We start from the raw sequence: 24,123 nt of genomic DNA, 5'->3' as shown, positions 1-24,123 counted from the left end.
TCAATGTGCTTTTTGACCTTGACCTCTATACCACCTTGAACTTCATGCCGACACGGAACTTACCCGTGCGTGCGGTGTTACGTCTGGATTCAAATGAAAAATCTATCATGCATGAATATAAATTAAGAATATTATATGCGAATATCATTTATTCAACATTTGGATTTATTGCATGGCAAGACCTTTGATTTTGATACTAGCTCGGTATTTTTGGAACACTAAATTATTGTGTGTATTTTTTCAGTGCACATAGATCTACATGTGCATTAATATATTTAACAACACGTAACAATATTTGTGGCTTTTGTGTGTATACTTTAACTGGTGTATAACTAACTGTTTTTGTGTACTTAAAGTATATTATTCCACCTACAATTAAGCTTAGATCTATATATGCTTTATTGTTGTCACAATTTAAGCAATCGTTTGCTCATCTTCTGGTAAGCAAAACTAGCAATTCGACCAGTGAGACAGCTATTATACCTGTCTGGGTGAAAACAGGTGTAATTATTTAAAAAGTCCTACCGACAATGACTGAAAAAAGTACTATTCTATGAATATCAGCTTCCGCGGTGATGCGGTCGTCAAACCAGCTGTTTCAATCAGAGGGGGTTTATTGTGATTTAATTGCCTCTGATTGACCAATCAGAATCGAGTAACTTCCAAATTCATGGTAGAATATTAATTAAATTGCATGTAACACCAAAACAGATCGCTGCTTGCGTCTGTAACATTGTTACAGAGCGGTGTGGTAGCGTACTGGTAGAAGGGTTCGCTCGTCACGCTGAAGGTCCGATCGTTCGATTCCCCGCAAGGAATGTAGAAGACAATTTCTGGTGACTCCGGATCCCGCCGTGATGTTACTGTGACATTTTTGCTAAAAGCTGCGTGAAACCAGACTACTCGTTCACTGTCGCGGCAACAACATAGCATGTGCAGTATAAACATGACAGAATAAATTAGCATGGTTTTCATTGGTTCATGGTATATGTTGATTGGCCCTTGAATATTGACGCCAATCAAGTTCAGTTGATAACTGTTAGCATTGAGTGAGTGAGTGAGTTGGGTTTAACGCCGCCTTAACAGTTTTCTAGTTATATCGCGGCGTGTCAGCTTAATGTGGGAGGAAAGCCCGAAGTGATGCAGGTCCCAGACGTTTACCACTTCGGTGAAACCCACGAGCACGGTTATGGTGCTGACAAACCTAGAAACATAATCGGGGCGAATCGGGATTCGAACCAACATTCATAGGTTTCTGGCGTGCCCAAGGGACGCAACTCTGCACAGCGAATCACGGCGCCTTAGAAGGCTGGGCCAATCGTGCCCCCTTGTTAGCATTGATGAATCGGTAATAAATTAAACATTATATAGAGAATCTCACCCGAGTGTCTTTTGATATCAAATATATCAACACCAGTTGATAAAAGTTTGAAAACTCCGAGGCCTGTCGAGGATTTTTTTTTATCCACTTTTATCAACGAGTGTTCATATATTTGATAGCAAAAGACACGAGGGTGAGATTTTATTTATCATCCAACATCATTCTTCCAACTTTTTCAGTTTGTAGAAAGTAATAAGCAGTGTCTTAAGTGTAAAAAGTGCAGGCATGGGTTGCTGAAGACCTATTCTACCCCGGATCTTCACGGGTCCCCCTTTAAGTGTTCAGATGTATATTTATCGATAATCCCCTGTGAAAACATTCCGCCTTTCCCGTTCGTCTGTATTACCCAATAGTCAGGGATACAAAAATGCAAAACCTATAAATATATTAAAAGAAACATGTGTTAAAGATGTTTCAAAGATGTTTTACAAAGACTGACTAAATGTAAAAATATATCCTCTCTTCAAAAAAGAACTTAAGACTTAGCGAAAAGTTTTTATGGTCAAATATCAGTTATAAAATATCCTTTCTGATTGTAATTGCTTTTGTTAGTTTATGTATACCAGATAAGAACTCTTTCGACCAAGCAGAGGTTTAAGATTCTGAAAAGTCATCTTACACAACGGACAGGCAGTTTTACTCACACCCACTTTTTAACAGGATCTGACTGATGAAAAGATAGCCCGGGGCTAAAATAAACCCGTTAATGATCAGGAATTGGCAAGTGAAGGTGTGTTGCTGGCACAACGTGACAGGAAAAGTCCATAACATATACAGTTTTAACAGGAACTGACAGATAAAGTGACAGCTCGGGGTTAAACTAAACCCGTTAAAGATCAGGAATTGGAAGGTGAAGATGTGTCTCTGGTACAAAGTTGGTCAGTTTTGATGTAGTTAGTTTATATTCAAACATTCCCCATGATCCCGGCATAGAAGCTATTGAATACTGGATAAATAAACACCGTTCGGAAATCCGAGAAGACATTACCTCGGAATTCATTATCGATAGTATTTAATTTATTCTAAACAATAATACTTTTAATTTTTTGATAGTTCTCATTACAAACAAGTTAAAGGCACAGCAATGGGGACAAAAATGTTCCCTACATATGCAACCCTTGTGCTTGGTTATTTGGAGGAAAAACTGTGCTCAAAAATTGAAGAAAAATTCGGCATTGAATTTGGACAGGGATTTCAAGATTAATGGAAAAGATTTTTAGATGATTATTTTGTTCTGTGGAATCGGAATGAAAACGATCTACAGTGTTTGATAGATATTTTTCAGACACACCATCCAAGTTTAATCTTTACTTTAGAGATGAGCGATAACAATCTATCGTTTCTAGATGTAATGGTTACAATTTCAAACAATAACATTAAAACAGATGTATATTACAAACCAACTGATTCCGATTCTCAGTGAGCTAGCACTATAAATCGGCATCAGTCCGGACTAGTACAAGCAGCCACACAAACACACACACGTGCATGCACGTCGCTATATAAGTGCAATAATCTTGGACGCGACGTTAAACCCCATGTCACCTCACCTCACCTAAAAACAGTGTCCCTTACTCATTAGCACGTAGAATCTGCGCGATAGTATCTAATTCAGATCCTGCACAATACAAAATCGATGAATTGAGGGAGTCACTATTAGAAAGATACTACCCTAGAAAAATACTGGAACACGCAATAAACAAGGCTAAATCACAAAACCGTTGTGATCTTTTAAAACCTAAAGATAAACCTAACGAGAGTGCTCTCCCTTTTGTTACAACCTTTAAACCCCCAAACCCGGAAATATTTGGACGTGTTCGGGAAACACTGTATTCCTTAAATAAGTGTAAAGAACTAAAATAACAAATATCACAAAATAAACTTATTAAAAGTAAAAGACAGAGCCAAAATCTGAAACAGATTCTTACTAGGGCTTCTTTCTCAAATGGAAAACAAGAATGTAAAACAGTTCAAAAGTGTAACAGACCAAATTGTGGTACTTGCCCTCATGTTTTACAATGTTGTTCTTTTACATTCAAAGACGGAAAAGCTTTCTATGTCTGAAAATATGAATTGTGCTTAAAAAAACTTGATTTATGTCATACAATTTTCTGGATGCAAGGCCGAATACATTGGACAGACAGGGGACACCCTGAGAGCGAGAGTGAGGGTCCACCGACAACAAATAAGGGACCCCTCTTGCCGGTGTATCCCACTCAGTGTGCCGGGAATAAAACACCAAATTTTGTGTTATTCCCCTTTTACAAATGTGACAATGATGCACTGAGAAAGATAAAAGAAAGTTATTTTATTAATACTTTCAAACCAAAATTAAATGGCCTGAAATAATTGAATTATTTTATATAATTACATGTATTGTACATTTTACTGCCACTACAATACAATATTTCTGTATGTGCCGTACGCCTGTCTTATTGTGACGTCACAAAGTTAAATTGCACTATGACGTCATACTATGTTAGAGTGCACTGTGACGTCAAAACAGCGTAACGGTATAACTGTACTCTTGAAAATCACATGCGTGAAACCGGTTGAGTAAATAATAATAATATGAGAATATACTAAAAATAGACCTGGGTGCCGGAGACGTCTCCTGAATGTATACATAGTGAAACTCGGGGGAATATATTGAATGTATAGACCTGGGTGCCGGAGACGTTTCCGAATATGTACAATAAAACTAGGGGGAATATACTGAATATATAGACCTGGGTGCCGGAGACGTCTTCTGAATATATATAGTGAAACTCGGGGGAATATATTGAATATATAGACCTGGGTGCCGGAAACGTCTCCTGAATATATATAGTGAAACTCGGGGGAATATATTGAATATATAGACCTTGGTGCCGGAGACGTCTCCTGAATATATATAGTGAAACTCGGGGGAATATATTGAATATATAGACCTAGGTGCCGGAGACGTCATCTGAATATACACAGTGAAACTCGGGGGAATATATTGAATATATAGACCTGGGTGCCGGAATCGTCTCCTGAATATATATAGTGAAACTCGGGGGAATATATTGAATATATAGACCTGGGTGCCGGAGACGTCATCTGAATATACACAGTGAAACTCGGGGGAATATATTGAATATATAGACCTAGGTGCCGGAGACGTCTCCCGAATATATATAATGAAACTAGGGGGAATATATTGAATATATAGACCTGGGTGCCGGAGACGTCTCCTGAATATATATAATGAAACTAGGGGGAATATATTGAATATATAGACCTGGGTGCCGGAGACGTCTCCTGAATATATATAATGAAACTAGGGGAATTATACTGAATATATAGACCTGGGTGCCGGAGACGTCTCCTGAATATATATAGTTGAACTGGGGGTGTGGATTGGGTGTTATTTATTGTATGTTTCGTGAATATGGAGAGTGGAACTAGTGGGTTTCTTTTGAACACATGTCTATAGACCTGGATGCCGAGAATGTCTATCGAATATAATGGACCTACAGCTTGTGTAATGACGTTTTATAGACCAGTTCCGCAAATGTGGAACGACGTGGGATACATTGAATAATTACAGACCTGACTGCCGAGGATGTCCCCTGAATATATTTAAGTGGAGTCTACGTGGAATTTATTGAGGACTGGGTGTCGAAGATATGTCTTGAACAGGTTCATAGTACATCTACATGGCATGTTTTGCATACACCAACGTGATTATCGTTGTTTGACAGCAACGGGTGTTCAAGCTCGGTTCCAGCATCCCCGAGCATGGTTACCCAGAGCTCTGTGACGATGTTATTATTGCGATGAACCATCAGTTCGCCACCAGTTCCTCTGCCTCATCTAAACGACCACCGCATCTGCTCCGTGCCCCCTCCCCCCCTCTACCTCCCGCCCCACCCCATCCTCCCCCGCAACAGAAGCAACGGCATCCTTGCACAGTGGCTGCAACAGAAGCCAGTCGGTGGAAGCTCAGATCACGTGACCGTCGAGGGGGGTCTGATAAGTAAACTGGAGGAACTTTGTGTACCATCCGCGTTAGTTTAGACACAACATTCCACCATGGCGATCATATTCTATTACACGTCGTGTCCATTCAACAAAAAGGTAAGAATTTGCTCACTTTCGAACTCTTCTGATCAAACTGACAATTTGGCCCAGTTCTGCTTGTAGCATTGGAATAGGGGGTAGACTGAGAAAAACATGGCGTCTCAAGACAGCTGCTTTGGCCGTGGCCTTGAGTCGGGTCCTGTCATGATCCAGACTTTGTTTGGTCTGTATAATGTCTGTTGATTTCAAAACGTTTTCTTCACGTGCATGGGATCAATTTCATTTTGATACACTTTGGTATTCTACTTATTTATAACTTTCGTTATTAGTCATTTGTTCGCCCAACACTTCTTAGTCAAATGTAAACATAATAGTCACCGAATGTAATGAAAACATGGAATTAAATAAATTAGGCTCGTACTGAAGAGTTATTTTTAGGGAATAAATAAATGTGTGACGACATACGTTTGATACCTGACAGACAGTCAAATATCTTTGTACAAGGGCCTATTGACCCATTGTACAAAATACATTTACATCATAAACATTCTATGTAGGAGTTACCTAAGCAACACATCCTTTTGTTGGAAACACGAGAGAGAGAGAGAGAGAGAGAGAGAGAGAGAGAGAGAGAGAGAGAGAGAGAGAGAGAATTGGTTTCTTTCATTTCGTTTATATATATATTTCAAAACATCTTTTCGTTAAGAACACACAGATTAAACCACAATAGATTCATCCTAAAAGTGGATCTTGTAACTTTCGGGAAGCACCGACACTTGTGGTCACTGTTAGGTCACGCTGACCACATGTCCAGGTCACGCGCTGAGGTCATCTGGCATATGACGTACCACATCTGGTTCCCATACAAGACCTATCACTTCCGGGTTATGTACAGTTTCAAGGAGTTCTGATTTCGGTAACTATGATATTGTTGATGTTTGGCGATTCGACTTCCCGTTTCTATTTTACTGTTACTACTTTGCTGTTTTCCCTGTTGTATGGCGTTATCTGTTGCTAGGTAACAGCTATATTATTAGTGTATATCTAGCGGTGGAGATATAATAGAAGATGTTTTATCTGTTCATTTTATGCCGGGACTACTTTCAGTCTGCATCAATGACACAAATTCTCTTCCTTATGTGTCGGGGCGGTCGGGTAGCCTAGTGGTTAAAGCGTTCGCTCGTCACGCTGAAGACCCGGGTTCGATTCCCGACATGGGTACAATGTGTGAAGCCCATTGCTAGTGTCCCCCGCCGTGATATTGCTGGAATATTGCTAAAAGCGGCGTAAAACCATACTCACCTTATCACTCCTTATGCGTCCTTCTAAAGACTTGATTCACACAATGGTTTTCTGTGTGAGATCAGTAGGATAACATATAGAGAGTCAGCGTGAGTCATCGTGATATTGCGACTAGTAACTGTGTCTTTCGTGATCATGGTAGACTAACATTTAGTCTCTGAAATCTTATATTGCACAATATCCTTCTTGACTCTAAAAATTAAAAAAATCCCTATGCTGATAGCTTGAGCTGGCTAGACTTGCTTTTGTATGCATTTCTAGATTATTATTTTTTCATAAAATAAATATATTCCACGGTCATGGTGCAGGACTATGATCATGGAAATATCAACTTTGTCGGGACACGAGATTAGTTAGTCGAACATCCAGGGTAGAATAGGTCTTCAGCAACCCATGCTTGCCATAAAAGGTGACTATGCTTGTCGTAAGAGGCGACTAACGGGATCGGTTGGACAACGGATGGTGATTTTGGAGTATCGTTCAGAAAAAAATCCATGTAAACAAAGACGTTCTAAAAATAGCTACACGTCATTCCTATAAATATGGAGGCTTGTACGCATCAAGTGTCAGGATTTGAGTAACCGTGACTCACACTTTGGCAGAGACGAGAACACGTCCACGTTTGGGGCTCCCACTTGGTAACTTTGTGCCCTGATTAAGCATTACATGATAGGCTATCTGTTGAATTTGTTATCGAATGCCGCACACGTCAAGCTATATGGCATCTTTTTCTGTTGAAGCATTTAGCCCTCTGCATATGCTGGACGTGTGTCAATATGTCTCACATATGTCACACCTCTTGTTGGGCTATGCTATGCAATGCTTTGTTTGCTTCTATACATGGTCATGTGACATTTTATACATAGTACATACATGACATGTATTATATGGCAGTGTTAGTAACACCAGTCACAGATACGATACTCAAAGAATAATAGCCCACCACTCAAACTTTCAAAGGGGGGCCCGGGTGGCCCAGTCGTCTAAGGCGCCGCGATTTGCTGTGCAGAGTTGCGGCCCTTGGGCACGCCAGAAACCTATGATTGTGGGTTCGAATCCCGGTTCGCCCCGATTATGTTTCTAGGTTTGTCAGCACCATAACCGTGCTCGTGGGTTTCACCGAAGTGGTAAACGTCTGAGACCTGCATCACTTCGGGCTTTCCTCCAACATTAAGCTGACACGCCGTGATATAACTGGAATACTGTTAAAAGCGGCGTTAAACCCAACTCACTCACTCACTCAAACTTTCAAATATACTGCCGGGGAAAAGAAACTATACACCCATGTTTGATGGTGGCTGTGAAACAAACAAGAAATGGTTATTCGATGGTGATGTATTTAATACGGGGATCATAGTTGTGTTTGGGGCCTTAGTTTGCAGTGTTTTCAACCTAGTAACGTTTTTATATCGTATGTGGTTTTTTGGTCTAATCTAATTTTTATACTCACTCATTCCCAAACCTATACGTATTTGAAGGGTTCAGTGAAACCCTTTTGGTTTGAAATGTTTGGGACACAAGAACTCTTTTCGATCTCGCGACAGTTCGAGTCAAGCGGAGAAGCGATATAAGCCACTGTGCATGTGTAGCGATCGTATCACGTCGATTGTATAACCCATAGCATAACACAGATATATAGCAGTCGTAGCGTAGGACTTTGTGGAACCGGCCTATAGACCATAAATTTGTATCGTCTTAACAGAGACATTGTCATAACAGTGTTCGAGTTAACGAGTTTTAGATGTACTTAGATATATGTGCATTGGGTTTTGAAATCTCATCATGCGGATTCCATCACTGTAAATGCTTCAGCGTTTTCCTTAATATTTGGTTTGGCGCTCTGCAGATCCAAAATTAAATATGTATATAAACTACAACTCTTAGAACGCAATTCTATCTTCCTTTAGAACCTGATGACTTAGTAATAGGTAGTCTGTCTTACAGACCCTGATACAAATATACAGCCCTTGCAAGTCTATAATGTTTGGCAAGTCTAGATTACTGCAGTATCTGAAAATGAAGAGAGTCTCTGGGCTCCCTTTTATTGTATTTATATTAAGATAATTGAACAACTGTGTTTTTTCTGTACGATATGTTCATTTCAGAGACTAGATGTCACTCTAAGTAATAGGGGGAAAAAATAGTTGACGTGGGAAGGGAAGTAACTCTTCGGCACGTCACACGCACGGCGTTGCCTAGTGGTTAAAGCTCTCCACTAATCACGCCTGAGGTCCGGGTTCGACTTCCCACGTGGATACAATGGGTGGAGGCCATTTCTGGTGTGTCACTGTCTTGATATTGCTGGAATATTAATAAAAGCGAATCATACACAAGCAACTCACCTATTGCGTGGATCGATGCTCATGATGTCAATCTCCCCGTGAAGATTCCGGGGTAACATAGGTCTTCAGCAACCCATGCTTGCCGTAAAAGGCGACTATGCTTGTTGTAAAAGGCGACTAACGGGATCGGGTGGTCAGGCTCGCTGACTTGGTTGATGCATGTCATCGATCCCATTTGCGTGGATCGATGCTCATGATATCAATCACTGGATTGTCTGGTCCAGACTCGATTATTTACAGACAGCCGTCATATAGCTGGAATATTGCTGAGTGCGGCGTTAAACAACCAACCAACCAACCAACCAATCATGATGTCAATCACTAGATTGTCTGGTCCAGACTCGATTATTTACAGACCGCCGTCATATAGCTGGAATATTGCTGAGTGCGGCGTTAAGCAACAAACACACAAACAAACACATGATGCAAATTGTATTTTACCCAACCGACCACAACGAAGTTTCATATGCTCTGTCAAAGTTGCGTATACCACTCGCGCTGTTGTTTTGGAAACAAAATGGCAACTCTGATAAAAAATGGATTGTGTTATTTGTGTCAGAGCAGTCAGTGTAAGTAAACTCGCATTCACAAGGCAATCGACATATCCTATTTGGTTTTTATTATAGCGACGACATAATCCCGTTGCAACAAATATATGCCGACCCCATTTCAGTATCTTGACATTACAAAGAACGCCAGTGAGTACCCCATGGTGCACTCAATTCCATAGCATATTTATCAACGAAGATATCCTTTGATAATATATGAATTCCGTACTGGCTTGCCCTCAGCCACACGAAGACCCCATGCCATGTTGGCTGATTGACTGTCTAGTTTATGTTTACGTTTAAATAAAAAACAACAACATTCCTCTTGCGTATACTGCAACTTTAACTATATTACAGGTGCGTCTGTGCTCTCGTCTTGATGTGTATGTTGGCACTGATGGATATTTCCACCGTATGAACTTTGGCATCCAAAAAGTGTTTGCTAGCGTCAGTGTTAAAATGACTTTATAATATGGTTAAGACGTTTCATAATTATTACACAATTTAATACTTTAACAGTTATTTATTTTATGTGCCACGAGACAGTCGAAAAGAGCAGATTGTTTTTGAGAGTGAGTGAAGAGTGTTTTACGCCGCAACAGCCATTTTGAACTATTTCTACGAATTCTTGTCAGAGATCTGAATGAAAATACAAGATATGACACTCGTGACAACTGACCGCATTTGTTTATATTAAGTTTACTAATTGACGATGTTTTACAAATGGGTAAATGACAAATTTAGAAAAAACTGAACTCTTTAAATGTGACGGTAAATCTTGTCGTCCAATCGAATAACTCGTTAGATGAAGTTGGTGACGAGGATATGGTAGCGAATGGGTCCAAGGCATTAGCATAATATTAAGCCCTCTCATTGACATCTTTTATTCCGATACGAAAGCTCTGATTCTCTGAGGATGCCTCTGCAGAAGGTCGCGCCAGGCAAACCTTGATCAAACTCATTCGTCACCACTCGCCCATTTCCGTAACCGGCTTGTCCCGGAATAACACGAGTTGGTCACGAATGGATCAAACTATGACCGCATAATCTGAATGAAGGATGCTTGGTATAAATTTGAGGCGGTCAGATGTTAGCTTTCCTATACGAATCGGCTTCATTGTTTAACCACCAATTTCGATCTTCGCTGAAGGGAAGTGCAGAACACGAATATACTCACGATAGTACATCCTTTTATCGATCCCAAGTGTGTGGATCGATGCTCAAGATATTAATTACTGAATTGTCTGGTCCAGACTCGATTATTTACAGACCGCCGTCATGTAGCTGGAATATTGCTGAGTGCGGCGTTAAACAACAAACCAACCAACCTCTTGGGCATGGCGCTCAGAAACGACAGGTGCATACCATATCCACAGCATTACAATAGCGTTGATATATGAGATTTCATTCGGAATTGCTCGATTACATTCGTTACCGCGATACAGAAATCAGATATGCTTGTTAGAATGCTTGGTTCACCAGCACCAAGAGTATAGAGCTTTCAAACTGGCCGACTAATTAGAAAATTTACCTGGTGTGACCTCCTGTGTCCTCAGATCTTCACTCCGAGAGGGACCCGTGAAGTTCCGGTTTGAGAGTAAGTCTGCTTGCCATAAAAGGCGACTTTGCTTGTCGTAAGATGCGACTAACAGGATCGGGTGGTCAGGCTCAGGATCCATGTCATTTTATCCAAATTGCGTAGAACGATGCTCATGTTGTCAATCACTGGATTGTCTCGTCCAGACTCGATTATTTACAGCCCTCCTTCACATAGCTGGAATATTGCCGAGTGCGGCGTTAGACAACAAAAAACAAACAAAAACATCACACGGAGAGGTATCGTATCGCAGTTAAAAATCTGATTTTAATGAGAGTGAATTGAAACGACATTTAATACACAGTCATTTCTATTTCATTGACAAATTGTTGTATCGAACTAATAACTAGTTCAGTTTGTCATAAGTTATTTTACAATGAATTTTAGTTCAAATAATTAATAGCGTCAGTATTTAAATGTTAAATTTTACCCTCAAAATTGTACAGAACGCCAAACCAAGGGAAGTAACTCTGACCAGATTACAGCGCATTTTGTTGCGAAGATTTGGGGAATGATTTTACTGCGCTTCTAGATTATAAAGAAAACAATTCTAGCTACAGAAGAGATGAATGAACTGTAATAAGTGAGATTTTATTACCTATATGTTAATAAATCTACAGAAATAATTGACTAATATTTGATTTTAAAGAAAGCAGGGCATGGTATACTTAAACCATTGCACTTTAACATCGCAAATTCTCTTTCATAATATATCTGAATATTACTTAACTATAGGAATATTTCTTTTAATTAGTATGTGTGTTGGGTGGCGGTGGCATAAGTGAACAATCAATGATGTAGGACGAGTTAAGTTGAGCTCAGGATCACACTTGACAGGTAACAATGTTCAGGAAAGTTATCGGACGTGTTTCATGACTGACCACCATTGGGACAAATACAGTGGTCAAGCATAGGGGTATTGCTAAAGTAGTGAAAATGTAGAAATATGGATGACGTGGTTCGCCTGCAGAATATTTAAGTATGAACAATATTGCAGAATCAGCTGGAGCCAACACCTTGCCCGAGTTCATGTTCACATGCGAGGAGAACTCTTCCCTAAGATATATAAACTTAGCTTTAATGACACTTGATATCCTCATGTCTACATTGTTTCGTACATGCACACGTTGACATATATTTATATATACTCACACGCAAAAGAAACGCAAGTCGAGTATGCAGTAGACGTGTTATTTATTTTCAACAGTAAAGACAAGAAATACTAATAGGGCAAGATTGACAAAAAATTGACTGAAGACAGTTTAATGGATTAAAAGGCAGATGACATAATTGTTTTAAATGTTAAGGGCTTACAGTGTTTCGGGGCAATAGCCAAAATGTCAGTCAAAACCTGGTGTGACCACCATTAGCATTGATCACTGCCACACATCTCCTGTACATTGAGTGGATCAGACGATTGGTGAAGGCCCTAGGGATCCTCCTGCACACATCCAGAGCAGCTGTGCGTAGTTCATCGGCAGTTGTAGGGACTGGGCTCACATTGTGCAGACGCCTTTGAATCTCATCCCACAAGTGTTCGATGGGGTTCAGATCAGGGCTGAGGGCTGGCCACGGTAGAAAACGGATGTTGTGTTGTTGCAGAAAGGCCATGGTAGCTCTGGCAACATGGGGACGAGCGTTGTCCTGCTGGAAAATGTGTTGTTGATGTTGTGCAAAAAATGGAACAACGTGGGGTCTGATCACTTGGTCGATATACCGCTGAGCAGTGACGCCGTGTCCCCGACCTTGACCAACATTCAGAAAGCACATGGGTCCAAGACTCGCATTAAGTTCAATCCCTGCCCATATCATGACGCTAGGTCCACCCCATGGATCCCTTTCCACAACGTTTCTGTCAGCGAAACGATCACCTCGACGCTGCCAAATTCTGACTCTTCCGTCTGCATGGGAGACAAAAGCGACTTTCATCAGAGAAGATGACACGCCTCCATTCACGATGATGCCAATTGTGATGACCTTGTGCCCATTGAAGTCGTGCTTGTCGACGCCGTGGTTGGCGAACAGGACGACGTGCTGGTCGGCGACATCTGTGGTTGTTGGAACGGAGACGTTGGATCACAGTGTCCCGGCTAATGTGTCGATTATGTGTTCCTATGGTCTGTCGAGCACTTTCACTTGGAGTTAGGAACGGATGTTGCTGGTGTTGGCGGGTAATCTGCCGATCTTGTCGAGGTGTGGTGACCCTAGGACGACCGCTCCGAGGAAGGTCATCTGTGGTCTGTGTAGCATTGTATCGATGCAGGGGACGGTAAATTGTGTTAATGTTAACGTTGAAATGACGGGCAACATCTTGGACTGACTCTCCAGCTTCCAAACGTCCGAAAGCCTGGTTTCTCTGAATTTGAGTTAGGCGTTGCATTGTTGACCAAGGAGTGGTAGGTCCAAGAAGTTTGTGACAGTTCGTGCATTTTCGATTTCGCGAGAAATGGGTGCATGATACCCACGTATTCATTGAAATTGTGCGTTTTGGCGATTCGTTTTTTATGTTGCGTTTTTACTCAGGGCTTCCAAAATGCAACCATAAATATTGACAACACCATCAGGCTTCACTACATGCTAAAACTCCCCGGCCTTCTGGCCGACTGAATCAATCATCGACATATACATTCCAGTTGTATATCTACATAGTCATACCCAGGCATAACTAACCACGTATGTAGGTCAGCCTAAGGGGCTGGTATCTCAGGTATGTTGGTATGCCATATTCAGAAAGACAGTTTATTCAGTATGGGGCATTTAATATTTTGAATCCATCGAGAAAGTTCACACTTTGTATTTTAAGCAGTTTTTATGCATGGGTAAATATGTTTCAAATAGGCAGTACTTGGTGAAACTGGTCGCTGTACTATAAACGTACATAGCCAGCTGTGCGGAGTTAAATATTGGATATAATTATTAAAAATGGAAGCTCACATACAGGTACCCATTTCAATGTTAGAAAATGCGAAAACAATTAGATGGTGAAGGGAAAACGAATTGGGTGTCTGGTGTAAGAAGCATATTATTTAATATTTAATATTTTTACCTTTATATGGATCTTACACGACATTGGTAATGAAAAACTATTTTTACATAAATTTGAACAAAGAGTATTAGATATATTTCAGCAAAACTGACACCAACAAGTTTGCTCTTCACACTTTCTCAAGCATTATGCCTGTATGAAATCATTGTTACAACCAGAAAAATATTTAAGCATATCACAAGATAAACTCTATTGAGAGCTCTTTGTAAATTTAGAATGTCTCTCAATAACTTCCTTGTCAATAAATATCGTAGAACCAAGGATAGTGATTTTGAAAATTGTAAATGTTCTTACTGTACCAACCAGGAGATTGAAGACGGGTTTCATGTTCTTTTTATATGGGAAAAATATAGAACGTTGAGATTAAAGTTTCTACCTAATTTAGATATTATACACAAAGACAATCAATTAATTATCAACTTGTTGAATTCAACCAATGAAGTTATCAAATCTTTAGCAGTGTATTTGAAACATGTATTTAGACTCAGGTGAATATATTATACTATGTTCAAGATCATGTTGATTTTTATGTATCTGTTAAAGTGAGTGACTGAGTGTGGTTTTACGCCGCTTTTAGCAATATTCCAGCAATATCACGGCGGGAGACACCAGAAATGGGCTTCACACATTGTACCCATGTCGGGAATCGAACCAGGGTCTTCGCCGTGACGAGCGAACGCTTTAACCACTAGGCTACCCGACCGCCCCGTATCTGTTAAAACTGAACTGCACTATGGGCCATATGGCCTTGCATCCTGAATAAACTGTCTGTCTGTCTGTCTGTCTGTATGTCACGTTCCTCTTCTGGGGCACTGTTGGCCCTGTCGTCTAAGGCGCTCTCTTAGGCGACTGCTTTAGGTGTCCCTTGATACTGGGTTCGATTCTCGACCCCACCTGTTTATGTTTCGTGGTTTCTCGGGGCCATAACCGTGTTTATTAGTTCCACCAAAGAGCTAAACGTTTAAAACCTGCATCATTTCGGGGTGTCTTCCCACATCAAGTTGTCACGTCGAGACTAAAAATACAGCTCTAAGGGACCCGTGAAGATCCGGGGTAGAATAGGTCTTCAGCAACCCATGCTTGCCGTGACCCGTGAAGATCCGGGGTAGAATAGGTCTTCAGCAACCCATGCTTGTCTTAAAAGGCGACAATGCTTGTCGTAAGAGGCGACTAACGGGATCGGGTGGTCGGGCTCGCTGACTTGGTAGATTCAGCCAATATTGATGAGTGCGGCGTTAAACAACAAACAAACCTTAGATGTATAGCGGCTATAAAATGTCCGAGTCCCGTGATGGGATTCGAACCACTGACTTTCTGATCCGAGGCTGTTTAACTTTAACTTTAAATAACACCCTTTTCGCAATGCTTTTGAGATTTGTGTAAAGTAATATTCGGGATTCGGGGGTTAGCAATGAGACTCAGAGTGAAAAATAAGATGATAATCGGGATTCAGGGGAGCGAGGGTCGGTACCTTCGAAAATCTGGCCCAAATCTGCTAAAAATCAGCGATTCTTTACATGAACTGAAGGTAGTAGCATGTCTTTATGTAGTCAGAAAGTCGACTATTTTGCTTATGTCAACCCCGACCTTAGCATACACTGTGATTTATTTCGACATCAAAACGAACAAGTTGTTTTTTTCTGTGTCAGTAACGTGCAACACGCGACTTACTCGCTCGTCCATGTGTATTACGTAAGGGGCAATGTATTCGTCGTAAGTCAATCTTAATTAATCATACTTATTTAATGATCATTGATTAAATGGCTAAATTAGAGCCATACCTGTTGAATACCTCCAGTTTGAAACAATTGGTACAATTTCAGTGTAAAGTAAAAACTTCAAGCATTAATATTTAATAACACAACCTGCATCCCCCTAAACAGAATAAACCGGCCCGTTTATCCTTTCCAGTGGTAATAGAATGAGATTTCCTCAAAACACCAAACCAGTTGTCTCCCTTTTAACAATAGATATCACTACGATCGATAATGTTGTAACGGCGGATGTTATCTAGGTCGTCTGTCAGGCGTGAGGGGACACTGGGCCTTTGTTGACATCGATAGACGGCGAATATTGTCGACGGACGTTGTGGATAATTCTGTACCATCTCAAATTGAAAATGTCGAACGGAGACGCACAGATAAAGGTTTATGTGAGTTCCATGTCTCCGAATGCGAATGTGAGTACATCCGTTTATCATAATTAGCCTAAACTGAACATGTTAAAATCCATTCTGTTTCAAACCACAGGACGACACCCATATATACAAGGATGTGAATTCGGAACAGTTTCCTCCCGAGTTTTTCCTCTTTGTCACCAACATATCATATTAATAATTTATATCATAATTCTAATTTCTGAATCGTAATTGTTGAACAGTGACTCACACGTGTGCCACCGCTGATGAAATAGAATTTAAATCGACAGACGGCGTTTGACAGAAACGGGGTCAATGCTAACTGTTGGTGACCCGAGGGTGAACGCTTGTGGTATTATTATCCATGGGAACATGCTGGGCGGGGAGGGGTATTGTCTCCGACATTCTCACCGACGTGACAGACTGAACCGCATAGTTCCGTCTGCCCCCAAACCTGTTATGGCCAGATGCACCCCGTTATAGCGCGACGCTATCAACGCTAACGGGAGACGCGTGTCTCTTTTCCTCAGCCACACCGGGAGCTATTATATATGTGTATATTTTTTTGTGTTCTAAGATAACATTGTGTTTCTTACATGACAAGGCCGACAAACTGCAATTTCATCTACTGTCAATTCCTTATCGTCTATCTCAAGGAGGGGTTGTGTGTGTGTCATTATCCTGTGATCGTTCATAAACGCTATCATTAACAAACGCTGTTGAAAGCTTCAATTGATAATGCCACCAATTTATGATTTTTAATAACCATCATTGTCATAAATATATTACTATTATTGGCGTTATTACTGCTATTAACAAGCTCCATGTGCCCAGTTCGTAAAAGACTCGTTGCCAGTTTTATATCTTTGAAATTTCATCCATCTGCACGCGGCTGTGGGTCGTCTCTTTGTCAGAAGAATTCCACGTTCAACATGCTTGTCACGAGAAACAACGGACTGTTTGTTTGTTGTTTAACTCAGCAATATTTCAGCTATGTGACGGCAACATGTAAATTAGATTGGGTCTAGACCAGACAATCCAGTGACATCGAGTTAAGACGTCAATCAATCAAGCAGGTCACCGAGCCTGACGTCCGGTGCAGCAACTTGCCTCAGGACAAGCGACAATTACTGGTGACTTCTTTTAACCCAGAATCCCTCTGCACGGTTGAACGGAATTTAATGAGATGGTGATATATGCTAAAGTAGACACAATTTATGGATATCAAATTTTTCAATTACTGTAAAGACGACGTTTCGGTATAGACCCTTATGCCGTTGTCAAGTTTTGCTTGTCATCCATAAATTTTCTACTTTGTCATCCGCCAACTTCTAAGTAATACCCCTCAAACAATTCGTTGATATATACAACTGTGTAATCTTCAATGTAGTAGACGGCCGTAGGTGATTGCGACTGTACCTCGTAAATTAACGTCACTTTCTAAAGCAATATTAAAGCAAAATCATAGACTAATATTTAGTCCCAGAAATATTATTTAAAGAAATATATTTACAAAATAGGAAAATAAAATCCAAATGGAGTCCAGAACAATGCCTATTTCAGGAGCGGAGGCAATCTAGACTTGCCAAATCTTATTTAATGTATTCTCTAGGATCTTGAAGACAGCCTAGCACAATCACAACAGGGGACTAACAAGCATCACAAACTGTGCCCGTCTGGAGATTCGAAACCGGGTATTAAGTTAACCAGTAAGAACCACTATAATACCCTCTGGGGTAAAATAAGAGGCGACTATGCTTGTCGTAAGAGGCGACTATGCTGGTCGTAAGAGGCGACTATGCTGGTCGTAAGAGGCGACTATGTTTGTCGTAAGAGGCGACTAACGGGATCGGCCTGTTTATGTATAGTCGAAGCCCGATTATTGTAATTTCTTGTGATAAGGTTGTTATATTACTCAGTTTAAAACGTCAACCACGTACTGATATTTCCTCATATTTATGCTTCCTCTTGACTGGTTTCCGTGTCGAGAACGGAAGCTATCTCCACTCGTGATCCATACATACTACCTCCCGAGCTATCCCACCAACAGCGTCGTCACGTTTACTTGAATTAAATGGTTTATAGTTAGTCTGCATTCACTGGAAAATAGGATTTAATTGATTTACTTTTTGGCCAAACAAGGTCATCCGCTAATACTTGAGGAAAGCATGCTCGCTGACAGGGCATGGGATGATTTATTAAAAAAAACACCTTACCACATGAATAGTTGCATCACCTGTGAATAAACACCTTGACGTATGAATACTTGCATCACCTTTGAAGAAACACCTTGACGTATGAATACTTGCATCACCTTTGAAGAAACACCTTGACGTATGAATACTTGCATCACCTGTGAAGAAACACCTTGACGTATGAATACTTGTCTCAACTGTGAAGAAAGACCTTGACGTATGAATACTTGCATCACCTGTGAAGAAACACAATGACGTATGAATACTTGTCTCAACTGTGAAGAAACACCTTGCCGTATGAATACTTGCATCACCTGTGAAGAGAAACCTTGACGTATGAATACTTGTCTCAACTGTGAAGAAAGACCTTGCCGTATGAATACTTGTCTCACCTGTGAATAAACACCTTGACGTAGTAATACTTGTCTCAACTGTGAAGAAAGACTTTGCCGTATGAATACTTGCATCACCTGTGAAGAAAGACCTTGACATATGAATACTTGTCTCAACTGTGAAGAAAGACCTTGACGTATGAATACTTGCATCACCTGTGAAGAAACACAATGACGTATGAATACTTGTCTCAACTGTGAAGAAACACCTTGCCGTATGAATACTTGCATCACCTGTGAAGAGAAACCTTGACGTATGAATACTTGTCTCAACTGTGAAGAAAGACCTTGCCGTATGAATACTTGTCTCACCTGTGAATAAACACCTTGCCGTATGAATACTTGCATCACCTGTGAAGAAAGACCTTGACGTATGAATACTTGTCTCAACTGTGAAGAAAGACCTTGACGTATGAATACTTGCATCACCTGTGAAGAAAGACCTTGACGTATGAATACTTGTCTCAACTGTGAAGAAAGACCTTGACGTATGAATACTTGCATCACCTGTGAAGAAACACATTGACGTATGAATACTTGTCTCAACTGTGAAGAAACACCTTGCCGTATGAATACTTGCATCACCTGTGAAGAGAAACCTTGACGTATGAATACTTGTCTCAACTGTGAAGAAAGACCTTGCCGTATGAATACTTGTCTCACCTGTGAATAAACACCTTGACGTAGTAATACTTGTCTCAACTGTGAAGAAAGACTTTGCCGTATGAATACTTGCATCACCTGTGAAGAAAGACCTTGACATATGAATACTTGTCTCAACTGTGAAGAAAGACCTTGACGTATGAATACTTGCATCACCTGTGAAGAAACACATTGACGTATGAATACTTGTCTCAACTGTGAACAAACACCTTGCCGTATGAATACTTGCATCACCTGTGAAGAAAAACTTTGACGTATGAATACTTGTCTCACCTGTGAAGAAAGACCTTGACGTATGAATACTTGTCTCACCTGTGAAGAAAGACCTTGACGGATGAATACTTGTCTAATCAGGGAAGAAACACCTTATCGTATGAATTTTGCAGCATATGTGAAGATCGACACTGACGAATAAATCCTCGTAGCTTTTACGAGGCCATATATGCCGGGACATCTAAAGGCTTTCAGCGACTATTAGATTTAGATACATGAATATTGAAGTATCTTTTGGGGAATAAAGGCTTTACAGATAGTTGGATATAAGATTTCAGATTGTATATGCCCCAGTTGGTAGAACGTTTCAAACTATAATTATCCTGGTAAAACATGTTCTTTTCAAACACGCTCTAATACCCGCACGTCTCTCGAGACAGGTAGTTATTATTCTCCAGTTCGCAGAGCGCTCGTGGTTTTGAACCAGTAATACCAACAGCATCTACCCGAGGCAAGAGAGTTAACTGACTTAAAAAGTCCAGTTTCCACTCTTGCCGAACTAGGCTGGAATTCCTGGGCTCGACCGTAGCGCCACCAGTGGCTATTACGAGTTATATCCCTTCTATGCCTCTCCTATGGACCAATTAGATTCCACCTCTCGTATCACTTGCATTTGCTTCAAACAAAATGCCGGCGCCCAGTCAAGACGATATGATCGATAATCAAGATCATTATCGTGATAAAACGGGTACATCAAATCACGTGAGCACCTTGATTAAAAACATGGAAAGATTTGGAAAATGTATGTTGACAACGAATTGACGGTGCAAATGCTTTGTAAATACTGCAATCGACCGAAATCTACATGACGTTTACGAACCGGATTTGGATTTCGTTGCGTGATTGTGATTGGACTATGCATAGACTCGGTAGTCCAGTCAAAATGTAACTTCATAATACCAGCCTATAGTTCGGGAAGAGTGGAAACTGGACTTTTATAGTCAGTTAACTCACTTGCCACGGGAAGATGTACCAACAGCAACACTAGTTAGTACACGACCGACTGTCGCACATCCATTCCTGAGAGTTTCTTGGTTGCCGGTTCGGCCCCACACGGAGGCACAATTAATGTGGTGTCCCCCTTAGACATGTGACTTTGCTAGACATATAGAGAATCTCACCCGAGTGTCTTTTGATATCAAATATATCAACACGAGTTGATAAAACGGGAAAAAATCCGAGGCTTGCCGAGGATTTTTCCCACTTTTATGAACGAGTGTTTTTTTCAATTTGTAGACAGTAATTAGCAGTGTCTTCAGTGTAAAAAGTACTGCTATCAGCTTCAGTAGCAGAGCCATTAGTGATGTCATTTGATTGTGACGTCATGGTAACCAGTGACGTCACAATGGTCTGCAAAGCATTGTGATGTAATTTCATTGCAGCTATGATCTAATCCAAGCGATATCTCCTGTGGGAGCCAGTTTGGGATGATAAATACCTCTGTACACCCGGCAATGAATGGGTACCCGGTTAGATGAGATGGTAGTGTGACCACCTTCTAACGCCTCAGAGGCGCCTTGGGTTGTATACTCACCAGGGAGCTGAGAATGGAAATCGAGTGCACACTGATCCAGTGGCCAATAATAATACTATCTATCGTTGTGTATACGTAATCGCATTTCATCAGTTATACAAAATGGAAAGTGCGCTTTACAAATTCGTAATGTTACATATAAAAATATAATATATGCAGCCCTATTTCTTGATAAGGTGAAGAAGATACGAGTGAGGGAGTCTGGAAGACCAGTTCTCCATTGATCCACTAGGTCGTAGTGCTCTAATATTGTTGACAGTGTTCCTCTTTCATCTGAAGTTGACGGATGGCCCGATGTGCGGTCTTCCGCTATACTAGGGATCAGTTCAAAAGTTACATGTCGGATAAAAATATTAATTCCCGGAATCTGGGGGTTAAACAGGTCTGCGAGTTTTCTATCCGACAACTTGAGCCTTTCGTGTCGGGGATATTGTTATACAAGAAAAATACGTCTTTGTCGTAGGTAAAACGGTGTGAAATAATACAAGAAAGATTATGCCGTTTCAGCATTTTTACTGGGAGCGGATACATTGATGTGCAATATGCTTTGGCAATTGTTTAATACAATTGTTCTATGATAAAAACGCATTATCGCTCGTCACGCTGAAGACCCGGGTTCGATTCCCGACATGGGTACAATGTGTGAAGCCCATTTCTGTTGATGTTGCTGAAATATTGCTAAAAGCGGCGAAAAATCAAACTCACTCACTCATTCACTCACTCCAAGGAATTTAGTTTTTCACCCGACGTGGAGGTTTTGAACTTCTCCCTGACACTTGCCATGGCAATGATAGGTTTCTGTGAAAGGCTCTTTGCTCAATGTCACCAAGGCTCATTATTTTAGGAGTGCCGTGGTAGCCTAGTGGTTAAAGCGTTCGCTTGTCGCGCCGAAGGTCCGAGTTCGATACCCCACATGGATACAGTGACTGTGTAAAGCCCATTTTTGCTTCTCCGGGCTTGTACTAATGCTCATTTGTGTAAGAGAACAAAACACAATTAATATTTGGTTATATTGAAGTTGGTAACTCCTCCAAGAGAACTGTCCACCTCCATTTAAACCAATCAACCAGCTACTCTGCCACTATCGCACAAGGAGCGGTCGGGTAGCCTAGTGGTTAAACCGTTCGCTCGTCACGCCGAAAACCCGGGTTCGATTCCCGACATGGGTACAATGTGTGAAGCCCATTTCTGATGTCCCCCGCCGTGATATTGCTGGAATATTGCTAAAAGCGGAGTAAAACCATACTCACTCACTCACACTATCGCCCAATGACGTGGATCGTTGCTCATGCTTTACATCCTTGATTGCCAAGTCTTGGCATGGATTATTTAAAGGTGGCATGGTATGGGTGGAAAAGAGCTGACAACATTTACTCACTCTCTCGAGTGTCGACTGCAGAGTAATGGTGATCCAACAACGGAGGGAACCATTCGGCACCTCTCGCACGTTTCCGTAACCTACATGTACAAGTAGGCTCGGAATGACACGAGTTGGCCGCGAAAGGGGCCAGCGAAGAATGTCAACAAACCTAGCGTGACATTGACCTCACGCTAAGCAGCTGTCTTTTGTACACGTTGCTGCTCTTGAATAGTGTAGTCTCATCTACATGTCGTAGTAACAACGAGATAAGTAGGGCCATAGATCTATTGTCAGGTTGACATAACAGCTGTGTAAACGCTCGTCATTTACGGGTGGCAGTTTTTTACTGTTTTCGGTAATTTTCTCTTTGTGTGCCATCATATGTTTGATACACGTTTATCTTTATTGATTGAAATACCTAGGCTCGTCGAGATGTAAAATAATGACACACTGTCCGTGAGACATCTTTAATATGACGGGCCATGGCTGACACAGTCGACTAACTAACTTAGATTCAAAGGTGCTGCAATTCGCTGTAGGAATTTAATTCTCTTATGTTTATGGTCGTGGGTTCGAATCCGAGAGCGGCGGTCGGGTAGCCTAGTGGTTCAAGCTTTCGCTCGTCACGCCGAAGACCCGGGTTCGATTCCCGACATGTGTGAAGCCCACTTCTAGTGTCCCCCACCGTGATATTGCTGGAATATTGCTAAAAGCAGCGTAAAACCAAACTCACTCACTCGAATCCAAGAATCGCCTTGATTATGTTTATAGGTTTCAAAAAGTCATTTCCAACATAATTCTGACCCGCCGACGTGTAATAGAAATACTGGTTGTAAAAGCGACGTTGAACCAAACTCACCCCTGTCACAAACAAGTCGATTCAGTGATTATGTATACTGACCTTTTATTGCACCCCCAGCACAGTGGGTCGCCCCTTTTACCCCGAAACAAACATTTGACCTCCATGTTTTATGATAAATATCCCCCAGGCAAAATATATATCTGATCCCTGCCCTTCATTTTCGTATGTGTCTTGACCCATATGTGTAATGTCTATCACACACCACGCCTTCTACTGGGAATACCCAATGACGCGTGAACACTTTAAAGGGATACTCTGCTCTACTCTCTGGTGTCCATTTCCGTTATTTAGTGAGTGAGTGAGTATGGTTTTACGCCGCTTTTAGCAATATTCAAGCAATATCACGGCGGGGGACCCCGGAAATGGGCTTCACACATTGTACCCATGTCGGGAATCGAACCCGGGTTTTCGGCGTGACGAGCGAACGCTTTAACCACTAGGCTA

The 24,123-nt window shown here is 41.1% G+C and overlaps 1 protein-coding gene across 2 annotated transcripts in view; it reads left to right on the top strand.

Moving 5' to 3' along the window:
* The first annotated feature begins 5,354 nt into the window (after positions 1 to 5,354).
* LOC139471237 (SH3 domain-binding glutamic acid-rich-like protein 3) overlaps positions 5,355 to 24,123 on the top strand; it is a 33,929-nt gene continuing 15,160 nt past the window's right edge. The window contains exon 1 of one of the 2 annotated variants that reach the window (XM_071253535.1): positions 5,355 to 5,485. In XM_071253535.1, coding sequence (XP_071109636.1) covers positions 5,441 to 5,485 — 45 coding nt within the window. In that variant the 5' untranslated portion in view covers positions 5,355 to 5,440. Of the gene's footprint in view, positions 5,486 to 16,273; positions 16,443 to 24,123 lie in introns of those variants that run through there. The other variant, XM_071253534.1, reaches the window with a different exon arrangement.

Source organism: Haliotis cracherodii, unplaced genomic scaffold, assembly GCF_022045235.1.
Source record: "Haliotis cracherodii isolate W230 unplaced genomic scaffold, xgHalCrac1.p SCAF_22, whole genome shotgun sequence".
In the NCBI taxonomy this organism is placed as follows: domain Eukaryota; kingdom Metazoa; phylum Mollusca; class Gastropoda; order Lepetellida; family Haliotidae; genus Haliotis; species Haliotis cracherodii.
Note: the sequence above shows the minus strand (reverse complement) of the source record. Positions and strands in the feature narration are given on the sequence as shown.